The sequence below is a fragment of the Benincasa hispida genome, chromosome 12 (assembly GCF_009727055.1).
Source record: "Benincasa hispida cultivar B227 chromosome 12, ASM972705v1, whole genome shotgun sequence".
Lineage (NCBI taxonomy): Eukaryota > Viridiplantae > Streptophyta > Magnoliopsida > Cucurbitales > Cucurbitaceae > Benincasa > Benincasa hispida.
This window is the reverse complement of record NC_052360.1, coordinates 59,663,266-59,677,414: the sequence shown is the minus strand read 5'-3', so window position 1 is coordinate 59,677,414 and position 14,149 is coordinate 59,663,266. Positions and strand designations below refer to the sequence as shown.

Sequence of the window (14,149 nt, the reverse complement as noted above, 5' to 3'; positions counted from 1 at the left end):
TAAAGTGTTTATTTTTAAGAATGGAATGGAGTTAGATTTGGGTTCAATGGAAAATAACTTATATGTACTAAGGTTGTTAGTCATAAAAGTTGTGCTCAATACTGAAATGTTCAAAACAGCAACAACTGTAAAAAGACCGAGAATTTCTCCTAAAGAAAATGCTCATCTTTGGCATCTAAGGTTAGATCACATCAATCTCAATAGGATTGAGAGGTTAGTGAAAGGTAGACTTCTAAATGATTTAGAAGAAAACTCTTTAATAGTATGTGAGTCATGCCTTGAAGGCAAAATGACCAAGCGAGCTTTTACTGGAAAAGGTTATAGAGCCAAAGAAACCTTGGGCCTTATACATTTAGACCTTTGTAGTTTGATGAATGTAAGGGCACGGGAAGGGTATGAATATTTCATCTCTTTCATAGATGATTATTCGATTTGGGTATCTATACCAAATGCAACATAAGTCTGAAGCTCTTGAAAAGTTCAAGGAGTGTAGGACTGAAGTTGAAAACTTGATAGGTAAACGGATAAAAACACTATGATCTGATCGTGGTGGAGAGTATATGGACTTAAGATTCCAAAACTATATGATAGAACATGGAATCATGTCCCAACTCTCTACCACAGATACACTTCAACAGAATGGTGTATCAGAAAGGAGAAACAAAACCCTGTTAGACATGGTTTGGTCTATGATGAGTTATGCTCATCTTCCTGACTCGTTTTAGGGATATGCAGTAGAGACTACAGTTTATATTTTGAACAACATTCCCTCAAAGAGCATTTCTGAAACACCATTTGAGTTATGAAGAGGTCATAACAATAGTTTACGCCACTTCAGAATTAAGGGATGTCCAGCCCATGTGATAATGGGAAACCCTAAAAAGTTGGAATCTCGTTCAAAAGTATGCCTATTTGTAGGCTACCCCAAGGAAATGGGAGGTGAATACTTCTATGATCCAAGTGAGAATAAAGTGTTTGTATCGACAAATGCTACCTTCTTGTAAGAAGACCATATGAGGGATCATAAGCCACAAAGCAAAATTGTTTTAAGTGAAATTTCTAATGAATCTACTGAGACAGCAAGAGTTGTTGAAAGGGTCAATACATCAACAAAAGTTGTTGTGTCAGTTCATCTAGTTATCCATCTTAAGAGTTGAGATTGTCTTGACGTAGTGGGAGGGTTGTGAACCCACCTGTATGTTACATGGGTTTAATAGAAGCCTAAAACTAAAGAAAATCGAACATGAGGATTTCCATGAGCAGCGGAATCATCGTTCCAAATTACATTCGTATTTGAATATACACAATTACAGTCAACAAACGAAAACTAAGCGGTCATGCACAAAACGAAATTACAGCATGCTTTATAAAAGATCAAGGGATAAAATTATACATACCTTTGAAGACTCATCTTTAAACTTCCTCGATCACGAATGCTCGTACAATCTCTAAGACAACAATCATGAACGCTCGAACACATCGACCACCACACAGCACGATCAATCAGCAACCACCACACGAACACCGCGAACACAACGAACGGCCTCCACACACCTCGACATCAGTCGAGTTGAGTACGACACCACCACAATGGCTACCTTCGTATTCTTGGTGTGAGAATCTAGAAGTGTGGGCTCTGTGTGAACTTGGTTAGAGGACGAGAACGGAGGAAGAACAATCATGTAAATGATTAAGTAAGTGGGAGATGACAATGGTCTATTGTATAGACGATGCCCAATTGTTTAACAAAGAGTGTTGTGAATTATGATGCGATGATGGTGTGAGTTTGCAGTGGTATGTGTTATGAGATGCAAGTTTTCCTAATAAGACCCAAGTATAAGCCTCACTAGGTTTTCTGGTAAGTCCAAGGTCGAACACAGGGACTACTGAGTAAATATGCGACAGTTACTTTGATTCTCTTGCGGTGGTGAAAACAAATAAGTTGGATGGCGTTTTAATTAAGAAAAATTTCCTATGCGACGAAGTTCGAAAAAAAGGTTGATGAAATCGAGAGTTACAATGAGTATGCGATGAACGGGTTGAGAATGGGTTTAGCCAACACTTCCTAAGATTACATACAAGTTATGCGATCATGCTACACACAAACAACAACATGTCATCTCTCAATGCAAATTCCATAATTCCTATTTCTAGGACGTATGCGATGTATACGAAAAAGTCGATAGGACTTATGTCAAGCCTCTATTCTTGTCTATGCGATGATGCATGATGCACACATAAAACAAGATAACTGCATACTATCATATCCTATTTCTAGGGTGCATGCGATGTGTAAATAGCGATAGAACTTATGTCTAAGTTTCTATTTCTTGCTTATGCGGTTCTAATTTGACTCTCTCAAGCCTAGATTCTAATCTGAATCTCTCAAGTCTAGATTCTATCTTTAGACTACTCTCTCAAGTATCTCTAAAGGGTGAATGACGCATACATAAGACAAGATGATTGCAGAAAATGTAAATCTTAGGTCATGTTCGCTAAGTACTTCTCAACCCATTCGGAAATTTAGCTACTCATGCGAAGTATGAAGAGATTGAACATAGATTGAAATCAGATTTCCATTTTCTATAAATAAAGTGTTGAATACAAAATAACAAATGGAATTTAGAGATAAGAAGCCCGGTAAGCGATGTCTTGCTTTCCGTGCCTTTTACACTATCTTTCTCACTCCAACTCTGTCCAAATGAATATTTTTGCTCTCGCAAGTGTTGGCCCTCTCTTCCTTTGTACCGCTTTCCTGCAGTCTCTCAATCTGTCCGAGAATGATCTCTCAGCTTCTTCGTCTCCTAGCTCATCTTTGTCCTCTAAATCTAAGTATGAGTATGTATGTGAACAGACTGACGACTCTCTAACTTATTCGATATGATATATCTGATAACCCTTTTACAATGGTGGCCTTCGATATTTATAGAGCTCAAGGTGAAGTAGCCTCTCTTTCTAATGATTGCAATGATGGGCGGTCATTAAATCTCCTACTCTGATGCGTCGATTAATGGTCAATGAAGGTTGAGTGTACTTGCTACAGTGTGGCTTTAACGGCTTGTCAACTAAATTCGGATTCGACCGTCGTCAGCTTTCCGCCCCATCATGATTTATTATGTTGTCACCTTGGTGCGCAGTCTTTATGCGGCCACCTTTTTTAGCACTTTCTCACGATCGCATACGATTGCCTGACATTGCGATCGCAATCTTTCAAGCACGCGGATGCGTAATTCCTTTTTATCGCAATTTTACTTGCGGCACCGCACTTTTCCTGTACAAAATAAGTAAATTAGCTGCTTTTATTCGATGGGTGCATGCGATCGCAATTTCTTTAGTTTAGCGTTTTTGGACATGAAATTGCTTATTTTTACCTTCGTATTCTCTCATTGTTTTACTTATTTGCACTGTAATAACGTGTATTTCTACCCGTTCTCACACCCCCAAATTTAAAACGATGCTTGTTCTCAAGCATAAACTAAAGATTTTCTTTAAAAAGTCAATCGCTTTTACCCTACCTAGATTTCTCAAGGTGCCTTATTCGAATTTCATGAACCAACGCCTTCTTAATTTCTATCCTGATCCCTTCCTAAAATATTTCTAATTTTTAGGGACCACAAGTTTATCCTTAAAAAAAAAAAAAAAAAAAAAAAAAAAAACTTTACTCGTTTCCTGGATATCGCATGATTTATTTCAAAACTTTCTCCAACCGGGGTGTTTCCAAGTAATTTTTATCCTTGTGTGATATAGATATTCTTTTTGTGATCTTGCGCTGATCCAACTGTCCAACCTTCGTTTTGGCTTGCCCTCACGGGTGTCATGTGAGCATCCAACTACGAGCAAGGTGCTCTTTCTCAGTCTAAACTCATGCCCATTTCTTTATTTGGCTGCAGAGTTGCGATCACTTGATTTATGCATTGATCACGATTCCTACCTTCATTTGGCTTACCCCCACGGGTGTCATGCAAACATCTAACTACGAGCAGGATCCGATATCAACGTTTAAATTTTTTTTTTTTAACATTGAAATTCTAAAAGTAGCAAGGTTGAAAATAAATACTAGCACCCTCAAATTTATACACAGCAATGTCCTCATTGCTGATAGACGAAATAACTCATGCGATGCTCGTAGGAAATTTCGTAAAAATCGTTTGAAAGAAAGCTGGTGGACCGCTAACTTTTAGAAATGTTTCATGAATTGATTGACCTGAAATTAAGTTGACTCTAGTACATGCGGTAAGAAATAAAGGCATGAATTTCATCATTGAAATCATAATTGGTATGGGGGAAGAATGCAGTGACTAAATAAAGTAATCAAAAATCAATGATTGCGTCAAACTAAAGAGGATGCGATAATAAAATTTAGCAATATTAAAATGAGACGCGAGAAGTGCAAAATTTGGAATAAAAGAGTCAAAGAAGGATACAACCCCCAAATTTGTTCTATTTCCCGCATCATCTGTGATCGCATCCTTGCTTGTGGTGGGTCGACTCCTCGATTGCGATGGGCTGATCGAACTGGTCATGTGTTTTTAGGTTATCGCATAGCTCTACCGCATTCATTCACTACGATCATTTCTGAATATCAAGAGGGAAAAAAAATATGAAAGACAGAGTTGGAAATTCTAAAGAGTAGTGGTTATACAAAAAGTAAGGTAAGTTCATGAAAGAAAGATATCAAAAGGATACTTCAAAAAAATTGCGTCCCTAATGAGTTTGTGTCGCATATCAACGCAGGGACCACTTGTTTCTTCTTCAGTAAGGATTCCTCAGGTCCACGGAGGTTTTCTCTCAGTGAAAGTCTCCTTCGTGATACATCTTCACTCTTTGCCCGTTGACCTTGAATACGTTGGTCCCTTCTTCATTAGTTAATTCGACTGCGCCATGCGGGAATATTTCTTTAATCATGAATGGTCCAGACCAGCGTGACTTTAATTTTCCCAGAAAGAGTCGTAGCCTAGAGTTGAATAGCAAGACCTTCTGACCAACTTGCAGATTCTTTTCGCATAGTCGTTTGTCATGCCAATGCTTTGCACGTTCTTTGTAGATCTTCGCACTTTCATATGCTTGAATTCTCCATTCGTCTAGCTCGAGCAACTGGAGTTTTCTCTCCTCCCCTACAGTCCTCATATCAAAATTGAGCTTCTTTGCTACCCACAGTGCCTTGTGCTCTAATTCCAGTGGTAAATGACATGCCTTCCTAAACACCAGAGCATACGGGGACATGCCTATATGTGTTTTATAAACAGTCTTATATGCCCACAAGGCATCGTCAAGCTTCATAGCCCAATCCTTGCGAGAGGGATACACCACCTTTTCTAGAATCAACTTGATTTCCCTATTAGACACCTTGGCTTGGCCGTTAGTTTGGGGATGATATGCATTGGTGACCTTATGACGGACATTGTACTTGAGCAGCAGTTTGTTGATGATGCCATTGACAAAGTGGGAGCGTTCATCACTTATTATAGCACGTGGGGTGACAAAACGAGTGAAGATGTTTCTTTACAAGAATCTGGAGACTGTCACCGCATCGTTTGTGACGCATGATACCGCTTCAATCCACTTGGAGACATAATCGACGGCCAACATGATGTACTTGTGACCATTTGATGGTGGAAATGGTCCCATGAAGTCTATGCCCTACATGTCAAAGAGTTCTAATTCCAATATAATATTCATCGTTATCGCATTCTTCCATGAAATGTTTCCCATGCATTGGCACTTGTCACATTTCATAGAATAGTATCGCGCATCCTTGAATAAAGTCGACCAATAATACACGCTTTGTAATACTTTTGCTGCAGTGCATTGTCCTCCGAAATGTCCACCATATGGTGAGTCATGGCACTGGGAAAGTATGCACTGATAAGCAGTCTCTAGCACACACAGTCGCAAGATCTAGTTTGACCTCCTCTTGTAAAGATTTGGCTCATCCCAATAGTAGGATTTACATTCATGTATAAGCCGCCTCTTTTGGTGGGCTATGTAATATTCTGGAAATTGCTCACAGACCAGGTAATTAACAACATCTGCATACCATGGTAATTTTTCAAGTTTGAACAGCTGCTCATCTGAAAAGGATGCGTTCACCTCTGACTGAATGCGGTCTACTTCTAGATTCTCTAATCTCGATAGGTGGTCAGCAACCTGGTTTTCTGTCTCCTTACGGTCAATTATTTCCATGTTGAATTCTTAGAGGAGGAGAACCCATCGAATAAGCCTTGGCTTTGCATCTTTTTTGGTCATTAAATATTTTATTGCCGAGTGGTCGGTGTGAACTATCACTTTGGATCCCAGCAAGTAAGCTCTGAATTTTTCGAGTGCAAAGATCACCGCAAGAAACTCCGTGTAGTTTGCCTGGGCGGAGTTCAATGTTCTACTCGCATATGTGATGGGGTGTAGCATTGTCTTTTCCTTCTATGCTAACACTGCCCCCATCATATAACCACTGGCATCACACATTAGCTCGAATGGCTTTGTCCAGTCAGGTTTGATCAAAACAAGCGTGGTAATTAATGTGTTCTTCAGTATGTTGAATGCATTGAGGCACTGTGTATCAAAGTCAAACGTTCTGTCGGCTTCTAGCAACGCACTCAATGGTCGAGCTATCTTCGAAAAGTCCTTCACAAATCAACGGTAGAATCCTGCATGTCCCAAGAAACTCCTTATAGCCTTCACATTTGCTGGAGGTGGAAGTTTTTCAATGGCCTCAATTTTCGCTTTATCCACCTCCAGCCTTTCCTTGGAAACCTTGTGCCCAAGCACAATTCCTTCCTTCACCATGAAATGGCATTTCTTCTAATTCAGCACAAGATTTGTCTCCTCGCATCTCTTTAATATCATCTCCAAATTGTTCAAACAGACTTCATACGTTTGCCCATAAACTGAGAAGTCTTCGATAAAAATTTCCACTGAATCCTCGAGATACTCAGAGAAGATAGCCATCATGCATCTTTGAAACGTGCTCGGCGCATTGCATAATTCGAATGGACAGTGGCGAAAAGCAAACGTTCTGTATGGGCAGGTGAATGTGGTCTTTTCTTGGTCTTCAGGTGCGATCATTATTTGGTTGTAGCCCGCATACCCGCCAAGAAAACAGAAGTAATCATTTCCTGCTAGGCGGTCTAGCATCTAGTCAATAAAATGTAAAGGGAAATGATCCTTCTTTGTCGCCGCATTGAGCTTTCGATAGTCCATGCAAATTCGCCAGCCAGTGACGGTCCTCATTTGTATTAACTGATTGTTTGCATCCGGGTCTACCGTCATTCCTCCCTTCTTGGGAATGCATTGCATGGGGCTAACCCACGTGCTATCGACAATTGGATATATGATGCCTGTGTCTAACCATTTAATGATCTCCTTTTTTACAACCTCCTTCATCGTAGGGTTCAGTCTACGTTGAGGTTCGATTGACCCTTTTTTGTTTTCTTCGAGATGAATTCTGTGCATGCAGTATGTTGGGCTAATTCCTCTTATACTCATCATGATCTCTTCTTTGTACACATCAATTTGAGCATGACCAGTAGATAAAAATGGTCGTCCCAATATGATGGGCACATCTTTGGGCTTTCGGTAGTCCATACAAATCCGCCAGCCAGTGACGGTTCTCATTGGTATTAACTCATTGTTTGCATTCAGGACTACCATCATTCCTCCCTTCTTGGGAACCCATTGCACGGGGCTGATCCATGTGCTATCGACGATTGGATATATGATGCCTGAGTCCAACCATTTAATGATCTCCTTTTTTACAACCTCCTTCATTGCAAGGTTCAGTCTGCGTTGTGGTTCGATTGACCCTTTTTGGTTTTCTTCGAGACAAATTTTGTGCATGCAGTATGTTGGGCTAATTCCTCTTATATTTGCTAACGTCCACCCGATTTCTTTTATGTACTTCTTCAAGATGCTGAGCAGCGTATTTTCTTGTTCTTCTTGTAGCGCAGAGGAAATTATCACCAGCAAGGTTTCATTTTGTCCAAGGAAAACATATTTCAAATGACTTGGCAGAGTTTACATCTCCACAGTAGGTGGTTATTCTAAGGAAGGTTTTTGTGTTTTTCTCTCTTCATTCAAATTCAATTTTTCTTCTTTGTTTGCTATTTCCATGATCACATTGCAGGTTTCTACGGATGCGGTCGCATCCTCTCTTTCATCTTCTTCTTTAGACTTCAATTCTTCATTACAACTGTGTTCATTGTCAGAATCTGATAGGTCTTCATCTTTTGGATACTTCATTGCTTTGATGATGTTAAACTTGAGTTTCTTCCCATTTATACTCATCATGATCTCTCCTTTGTACACATCAATTTAAGCATGACCAGTAGATAAAAATGGTCGTCCTAATATGATGGGCACATCTTTGTCTGCCTCATAGTCAAGAATGATGAAGTCTGTCGGTAGAATGAATTTATCAATTGTGACCAGGACATCCTTCGACTTCCCCTCAGGGTGAACTAGGGACCTATCCGCCAACTGGAGAGTCACCGTCGTGGGCGTCAACTGCCTCACATTCAACTGTTTGAAGATTGAAAGGGGCATTAGATTTATGCTGGCCCTAAGGTTGCATAGCGCTTGACCGATATAGATCCCACTAATTGAGCAGGGTATCGTAAAGCTTCCAGGGTCACATACTGTCTCTTATACACATCTAGATGTGTATAAGAGACCGATATATATCCCGCCAATTGAGCAGGGTATCGTGAAACTTCCGGGGTCGCGCATCTTTGGTGGAATTATGGTGTTTGACTTTTGCATTAATGCCACCGTTGCGAACTTTCCTGCGCTTCTTTTTTTTGACACCATGTCCTTCAAAAACTTATCATATTTCGACATTCGTTTTATTTCTTCTGTAAATGGAATGTTGATGTGTAGTGGTTTTAACATTTCCATGAAGCGATGATACTGAACTTCATCATTTTTCTTCTTCTTTATCTTTGCAGGAATGGTGGTAGTTGTACCTTCACTGTTCCGTGTTCTATAGGCTTAGAGGTGGACACAACTTTTGGTTCCATCGTCTCAGGCTCTTTTGATTCATTTTGCGTCAATGGGTTCTTGGATTCCATCGCAATTGGATTGGTCCTACTCAGCTCCTTCTTTTCTTCTGTTGTCATCTTTCCACATCGCAAGGTAACTACTTGACATTGCTCCTTTCCTGTGTTCCTCGGGTTGCGTGGGAGCTCAGTCGAGCTTGGCAGCATCCCTTGCGGTCTTTTTTTCAGCTTTTCCGTAATCTGTCCGATTTGGATTTCTAGATTGCGGATGGAGGTTGCCTGGTTCTGGAGGACTATCTCATTCTTTTCAATGTACTGTTTTAGTAGGTTCTCTAGCAGTGGTGCTTGCGAGCTACTGGCTTGATGTTGCGGTTGACCGTTCGTTCGTTGGAAAAATCCCGGCGGTCCTTCTTTTTGTGCCTAGGTTGATAACTTTGTTGTTGGGTATTTTTTCAAGCAAAATTAGGGTGGTTCCTCCACCCAAGGTTGTATGTATTAGAGAAAGGGTTGTTTTTTACAAAGTAGACTGACTGCGGGTTTCTAGGACATTCTTCAATCGGATGTGATTCTCCACATGTAGCACAACTCGTGCTCGTCTGTTCAATTGCGTTGACCTGCCCTCTTTGCGTTCCAGGGTTGTTGATTGTGATGCCCTGTAACAGATTAATCATCACATTCATTTGATTCTATAAAGATGTGATGGCCCCATTGTTTACATTACCTTCTTGAAGTTTTACTCTTTGATCGCTTTCCTGCCAATCTTCATGATTCTTTGATATGTGATCAAGGATATTTTTCGCCTCATCATAAGTTTTATCAAGCAGACCACCAGCTGCTACCGCATTGGCAGTTATCTGCGATGCAGGATTCAATCTGTGATAAAATACTTCATCTGGAGACAGTCTTGTAATCCGTTGTGCGGACAATCTCGTACTAATCTCTTAAACCTCGCCCACGCATCGCTGAGCGATTCGTCTATTTCCTGTTCAAAATTCATGATTAACTTCCTCCTTCTTGCATTCTCGGTAGGAGGGAAATATTTCTTCATGAACTTCTCGACAACCTGTTCCCACGAAGTTATCTCCTCTGGTTCGAGGGAATAAGCCCATTTCCTTGCTTGATCACATAATGAAAATGGGAAAAGCGTGAGTCGAACTTCTTTAGCAGAGATATTTGGGAACACAAAAGTGTTACAGATTTTGATGAAACTCCGGAGATAGGTGTGCAGATCCTCACCATGCCTTCCATCAAACTATTCGGCTGTCTGGATCATCTGCAACATAACCCACTTCATCTCAAACCTTGATCCGTCCAAAGCTGGCCTCATGATTCTTGGGGAGAAATCATACAGGTTAGGTGACGCATAGTTGATGATGGGAAATTAAATGTCAATTTCTCAACAACTAAAATTTCGTGGACGCAATATGCGATGCATGTTCCTAAAGTATGCGTTGATTATCATGCGTCGATGGTTATGCGTTAGAATGACTATGCATTAACAAATGTATGCGATGACCATGCGTCCTATCACAAGTTTTCTTGCGCTCACGCCAATTATAACACGAATGCAAGTTTCTCAGGTGATCCGAGGTCGAACATAGGGACTTATAGTAAGATGTATGCGGTAATGTGCATGCAGCGGTTGAATAAAAGAATGTTGGAGGAGTTGTTAAGCTAACACTACTCCTACTCCTAGCTAACAGACAACGCATGAGAATATGAATGAGAGGTAGAGACATGATAGCTATTGACATGAAGTAAATGGATGGAAAAATAGATAAAATGTGGAGATATCTTCATTACAACCCTTAAGAGTGACCGCAAGGGCAACCTTAGTCAACACAAGGCATGCAATCATGCTACACACACTTAAGCCTAACTTTTTATGCGATGTATCTGCGATATTGCTGGGAAGCCTATGCCTGCCTAAACTCCATAACCCACTCACGTGCTCTTTTCGTATACCACCGTATCCTACTTCCTTGACGCATGCAATATCCTATCCATATGGTGCATACGCTGTGTGACAGCAAATGGAGCTTATCTCTAAGTTCTCCATTCTTGCCTATGCGTTCCAATCCACTCTCGAGAGTCTTAGATTTGGGTTTTAGACTACTCTCTCAAGTATGCCTAAATGAAGAATGATGCACTCATAAGACAAGGTAACCGCATGAACTTTGCTGACATAAGATTATTCCTATCTCTAGTGAACAATAGCTTACATTGCTTAATGCGACCAACCACTTACCCTCTCGGGCAGTTAGTTGTTGCTGACTTTACTCATAGACAAGCATTGCATCCGCCTATAGACAGGCGTAGCTATAGCTTCACACTAAGCAAATAAGGTTTACTCACACACTCACGCAACGCACACCTCTCAGTGGTTTGCTACATGCTTCATATCTCTAATCCACATGACTAAGTATGCGATACTCTAGCAATCTCACTAAGTGATGCGATGAAAGTTAAAGATGCTAAGTAAAGAAGATAGAGATGGAGTCGAAGGAAACACAGAAATGCATTGAACACATCATGTATTAATTCCTTAATCACAAAATGTAATACAATACAATATAAGAAAAGAAGTGAAAATGAAATGACCGGCTGGAAGCAATGACTTGCTTCCAGCAGATGTGCGTCAAAGCTGTCGTTGGTGCCATGGATGGGCAAAGAAGCTGACTCTCTCGAGGTCTAGCTCCGGTCGTCACTCGGAATGGATGAAGGAGGTGAAGAACTCTCAAGCTTCTTCTCACGCATTTGTCTGGATCGTAGGGATAAACCCTGGATCCGCCCTAAGGCGAACCTCAAGCGAAATCCCTGGATGATCAGAAATTCTGCTCATCGGCTTTTTTATATAAAGTCTGGATCACCGACAGCATTAATGGACTGCTCTGATTCTGACATTCGCGATGCGTTTAGTCCTTTCTGAATCTCTGCTGCTAATGGCATGGTAGATGAAATGTCAACATCAGCATTTGATTTTCCTGAGATGTACGTTGATGCATTCATTCCACCAACCTTCCGTTGATCCCTCTATTATGTGTTATCGAGTAGCCGCAATCATGCAATGACCGCATTCGCTTAATACCGCAACTTCGACACGATGACCGCAATCACTTGACGAGCACAACTCCCATGCGATGGACGCATGCGGCTGATTACCACAACACCCATGCGTTAATCGAATGCGTTCGCCTTTGCGATGGAAAGTTTCTCCATATACGGTCGTCTATGCGGTGGTCCAGCTTCCGCGTTTGCATCCACTTCTTGCGTTAGCTACAAAAATAGAACAATGAACGCATAATAATGGGTTAGCCGAGATTCATCATGCTGAACGACGCAACTCATTTTCTCATGAATTCCTAATATAATCACTGCACATTTTGCTTATCAGCCCTCATAATTCTAAATAAAAGGCCTAAGATGACATGCATTTCTGCATGTCATCAATAGTCCCGGATGGGTCTATTGCGGTTGTTCGCCAGAAGAATGGGGTTTGCCATGATGTTGTTTGCATTTGCGGCTCTTTCTTCTGAATGTTCTGCCATTCTGGGATTTCTTTCTTGTTGTCGGAGATTGTTTCTCTGTCTTCTTCTTAACATTCTTTCGATCTCTGGGTCGTACTTGGGCTCAGAAGCGTGTCCTTCGCTCATGTGATGCCTGCTTCTTCCCTTACCAAAGGAATGGAAATGCACAGAGATTGAAAGCTATAAAGAAAATCAAAAAGTTTACTGTTAGCGCAATATAAATTGTCGTAGTCCCCGACAATGGTGCCAAAAACTTGATGCGTTGTGAATTGTGATGTGATTATGGTGTGAGTTTGCGGTGGTATGTGTTATGCGATGCAAGTTTTCCTAATAAGACTCAAGTACAAGCCTCACTAGGCTTCCTGGTAAGTCTAGGGTCGAACATAGGGACTACTGAGTAAATATACGACAGTTACTTTGATTCTCTTGCAGTGGTGAAAAAAATAAGTTGGATGGTGTTTTGATTGAGAAAAATTTCCTATGCGACGGAGTTCGAACGAAGGGTTGATTAAATCAAGAGTTACAATGAGTATGCGATGAACGGGTTGAGAAGGGGTTTAGCCAACACTTCCTAAGATTACGTACAAGTTATGCGATCATGCTAACACAAACAACAACATGTCATCTCTCAATGCAAATGCAATAATTCTATTTCTAGGACGCATGCGATGTATACGAAAAAGTCGATAGGACTTATGTCTAAGCCTCTATTCTTGTCTATGCGATGATGCATGATGCACACATAAAACAAGGTGAGCGATGTTGAATACAAAATAACAAATGAAATTTAGAGATAAGAAGCCCGATAAGCGATGTCTTGCTTTCCTTGGCCTTTTACACTGTCTTTTTCACTCAAACTCTGTCTAGATGAATATTCTTGTTCTCGCAAGTGTTGGCCCTCTCTCCCTTTGTAGCGCTTTCCGGCAGTCTCTCAATCTGTCTGGGAATTATCTCTCGGCTTCTTCGTCACCTAGCTCATCTCCGTCCTCTAAATCTAAGTATGAGTATGTATGTGAACAGACTGACGGCTCTTTAACTTATTCTATATGATATATCTGATAACCTTTTTACAATGGTGGCCTTCGGTATTTATAGAGCTTGAGGTGAAGTATCCTCTCTCTCTAATGATTGCAATGATGGGCGGTCATTAAATCTCCTGCTCTGATGTGTCGATTAATGGTCACCGAAAGTTGAGTTACTACAGTGTGGCTTTAACGGCTTGTCAACTAAATTCGGATTTGACCGTCGTCAGCTTTCCACCCCATCATGATTTATTATGTTGTCACCTTGATGCGCAGTCTTTATGCGGCCACCTTTTTTAGCGCTTTCTCACAATCGCATACGATTGCCTGACATTGCGATCACAGTCTTTCAAGCGCGCAGACGCCTAATTCCTTTGGATCGCAATTTTCCTTGCGCCACCGCACTTTTCCTGGACAAAATAAGTAAATTAGCTGCTTTTATTCGATGGGTGCATGCGATCACAATTTCTTCAGTTTAGCGCTTTTGGACATGATATTGCTTAATTTTACCGTCGCATTCTCTCATTGTTTTACTTATTTGCGCTATAATAACATGTATTTCTACCCGTTATCACAAAGGCTCCGCGATTGTTTAGCTAAAGGCCAGCTG

At 40.8% G+C, this 14,149-nt stretch overlaps 1 protein-coding gene across 1 annotated transcript; it reads right to left on the bottom strand.

The window, feature by feature from the left end:
- Window positions 1-4,788: 4,788 nt before the first annotated feature.
- On the bottom strand, window positions 4,789-6,183 carry LOC120067586. The gene is made up of 2 exons (XM_039019132.1): window positions 6,038-6,183; window positions 4,789-5,458 (listed from the first exon to the last, which is right to left on the bottom strand). The coding sequence occupies exons 1-2, from the start codon at window positions 6,181-6,183 to the stop codon at window positions 4,789-4,791; spliced, it is 816 nt and encodes a 271-aa protein (XP_038875060.1).
- Window positions 6,184-14,149: the final 7,966 nt, after the last annotated feature.

Coding starts and splice junctions, on each gene's coding strand:
- LOC120067586 (XM_039019132.1), bottom strand. CDS start 6,183: ATGGAAATAATTGACCGTAAGGAGACAGAAAACCAGGTTGCTGACCAC. Junction 5,459..6,037: donor AAACTTGAAAAATTACCATG/GTATGCAGATGT, acceptor TGCTATAATAAG/TGATGAACGCTCCCACTTTG.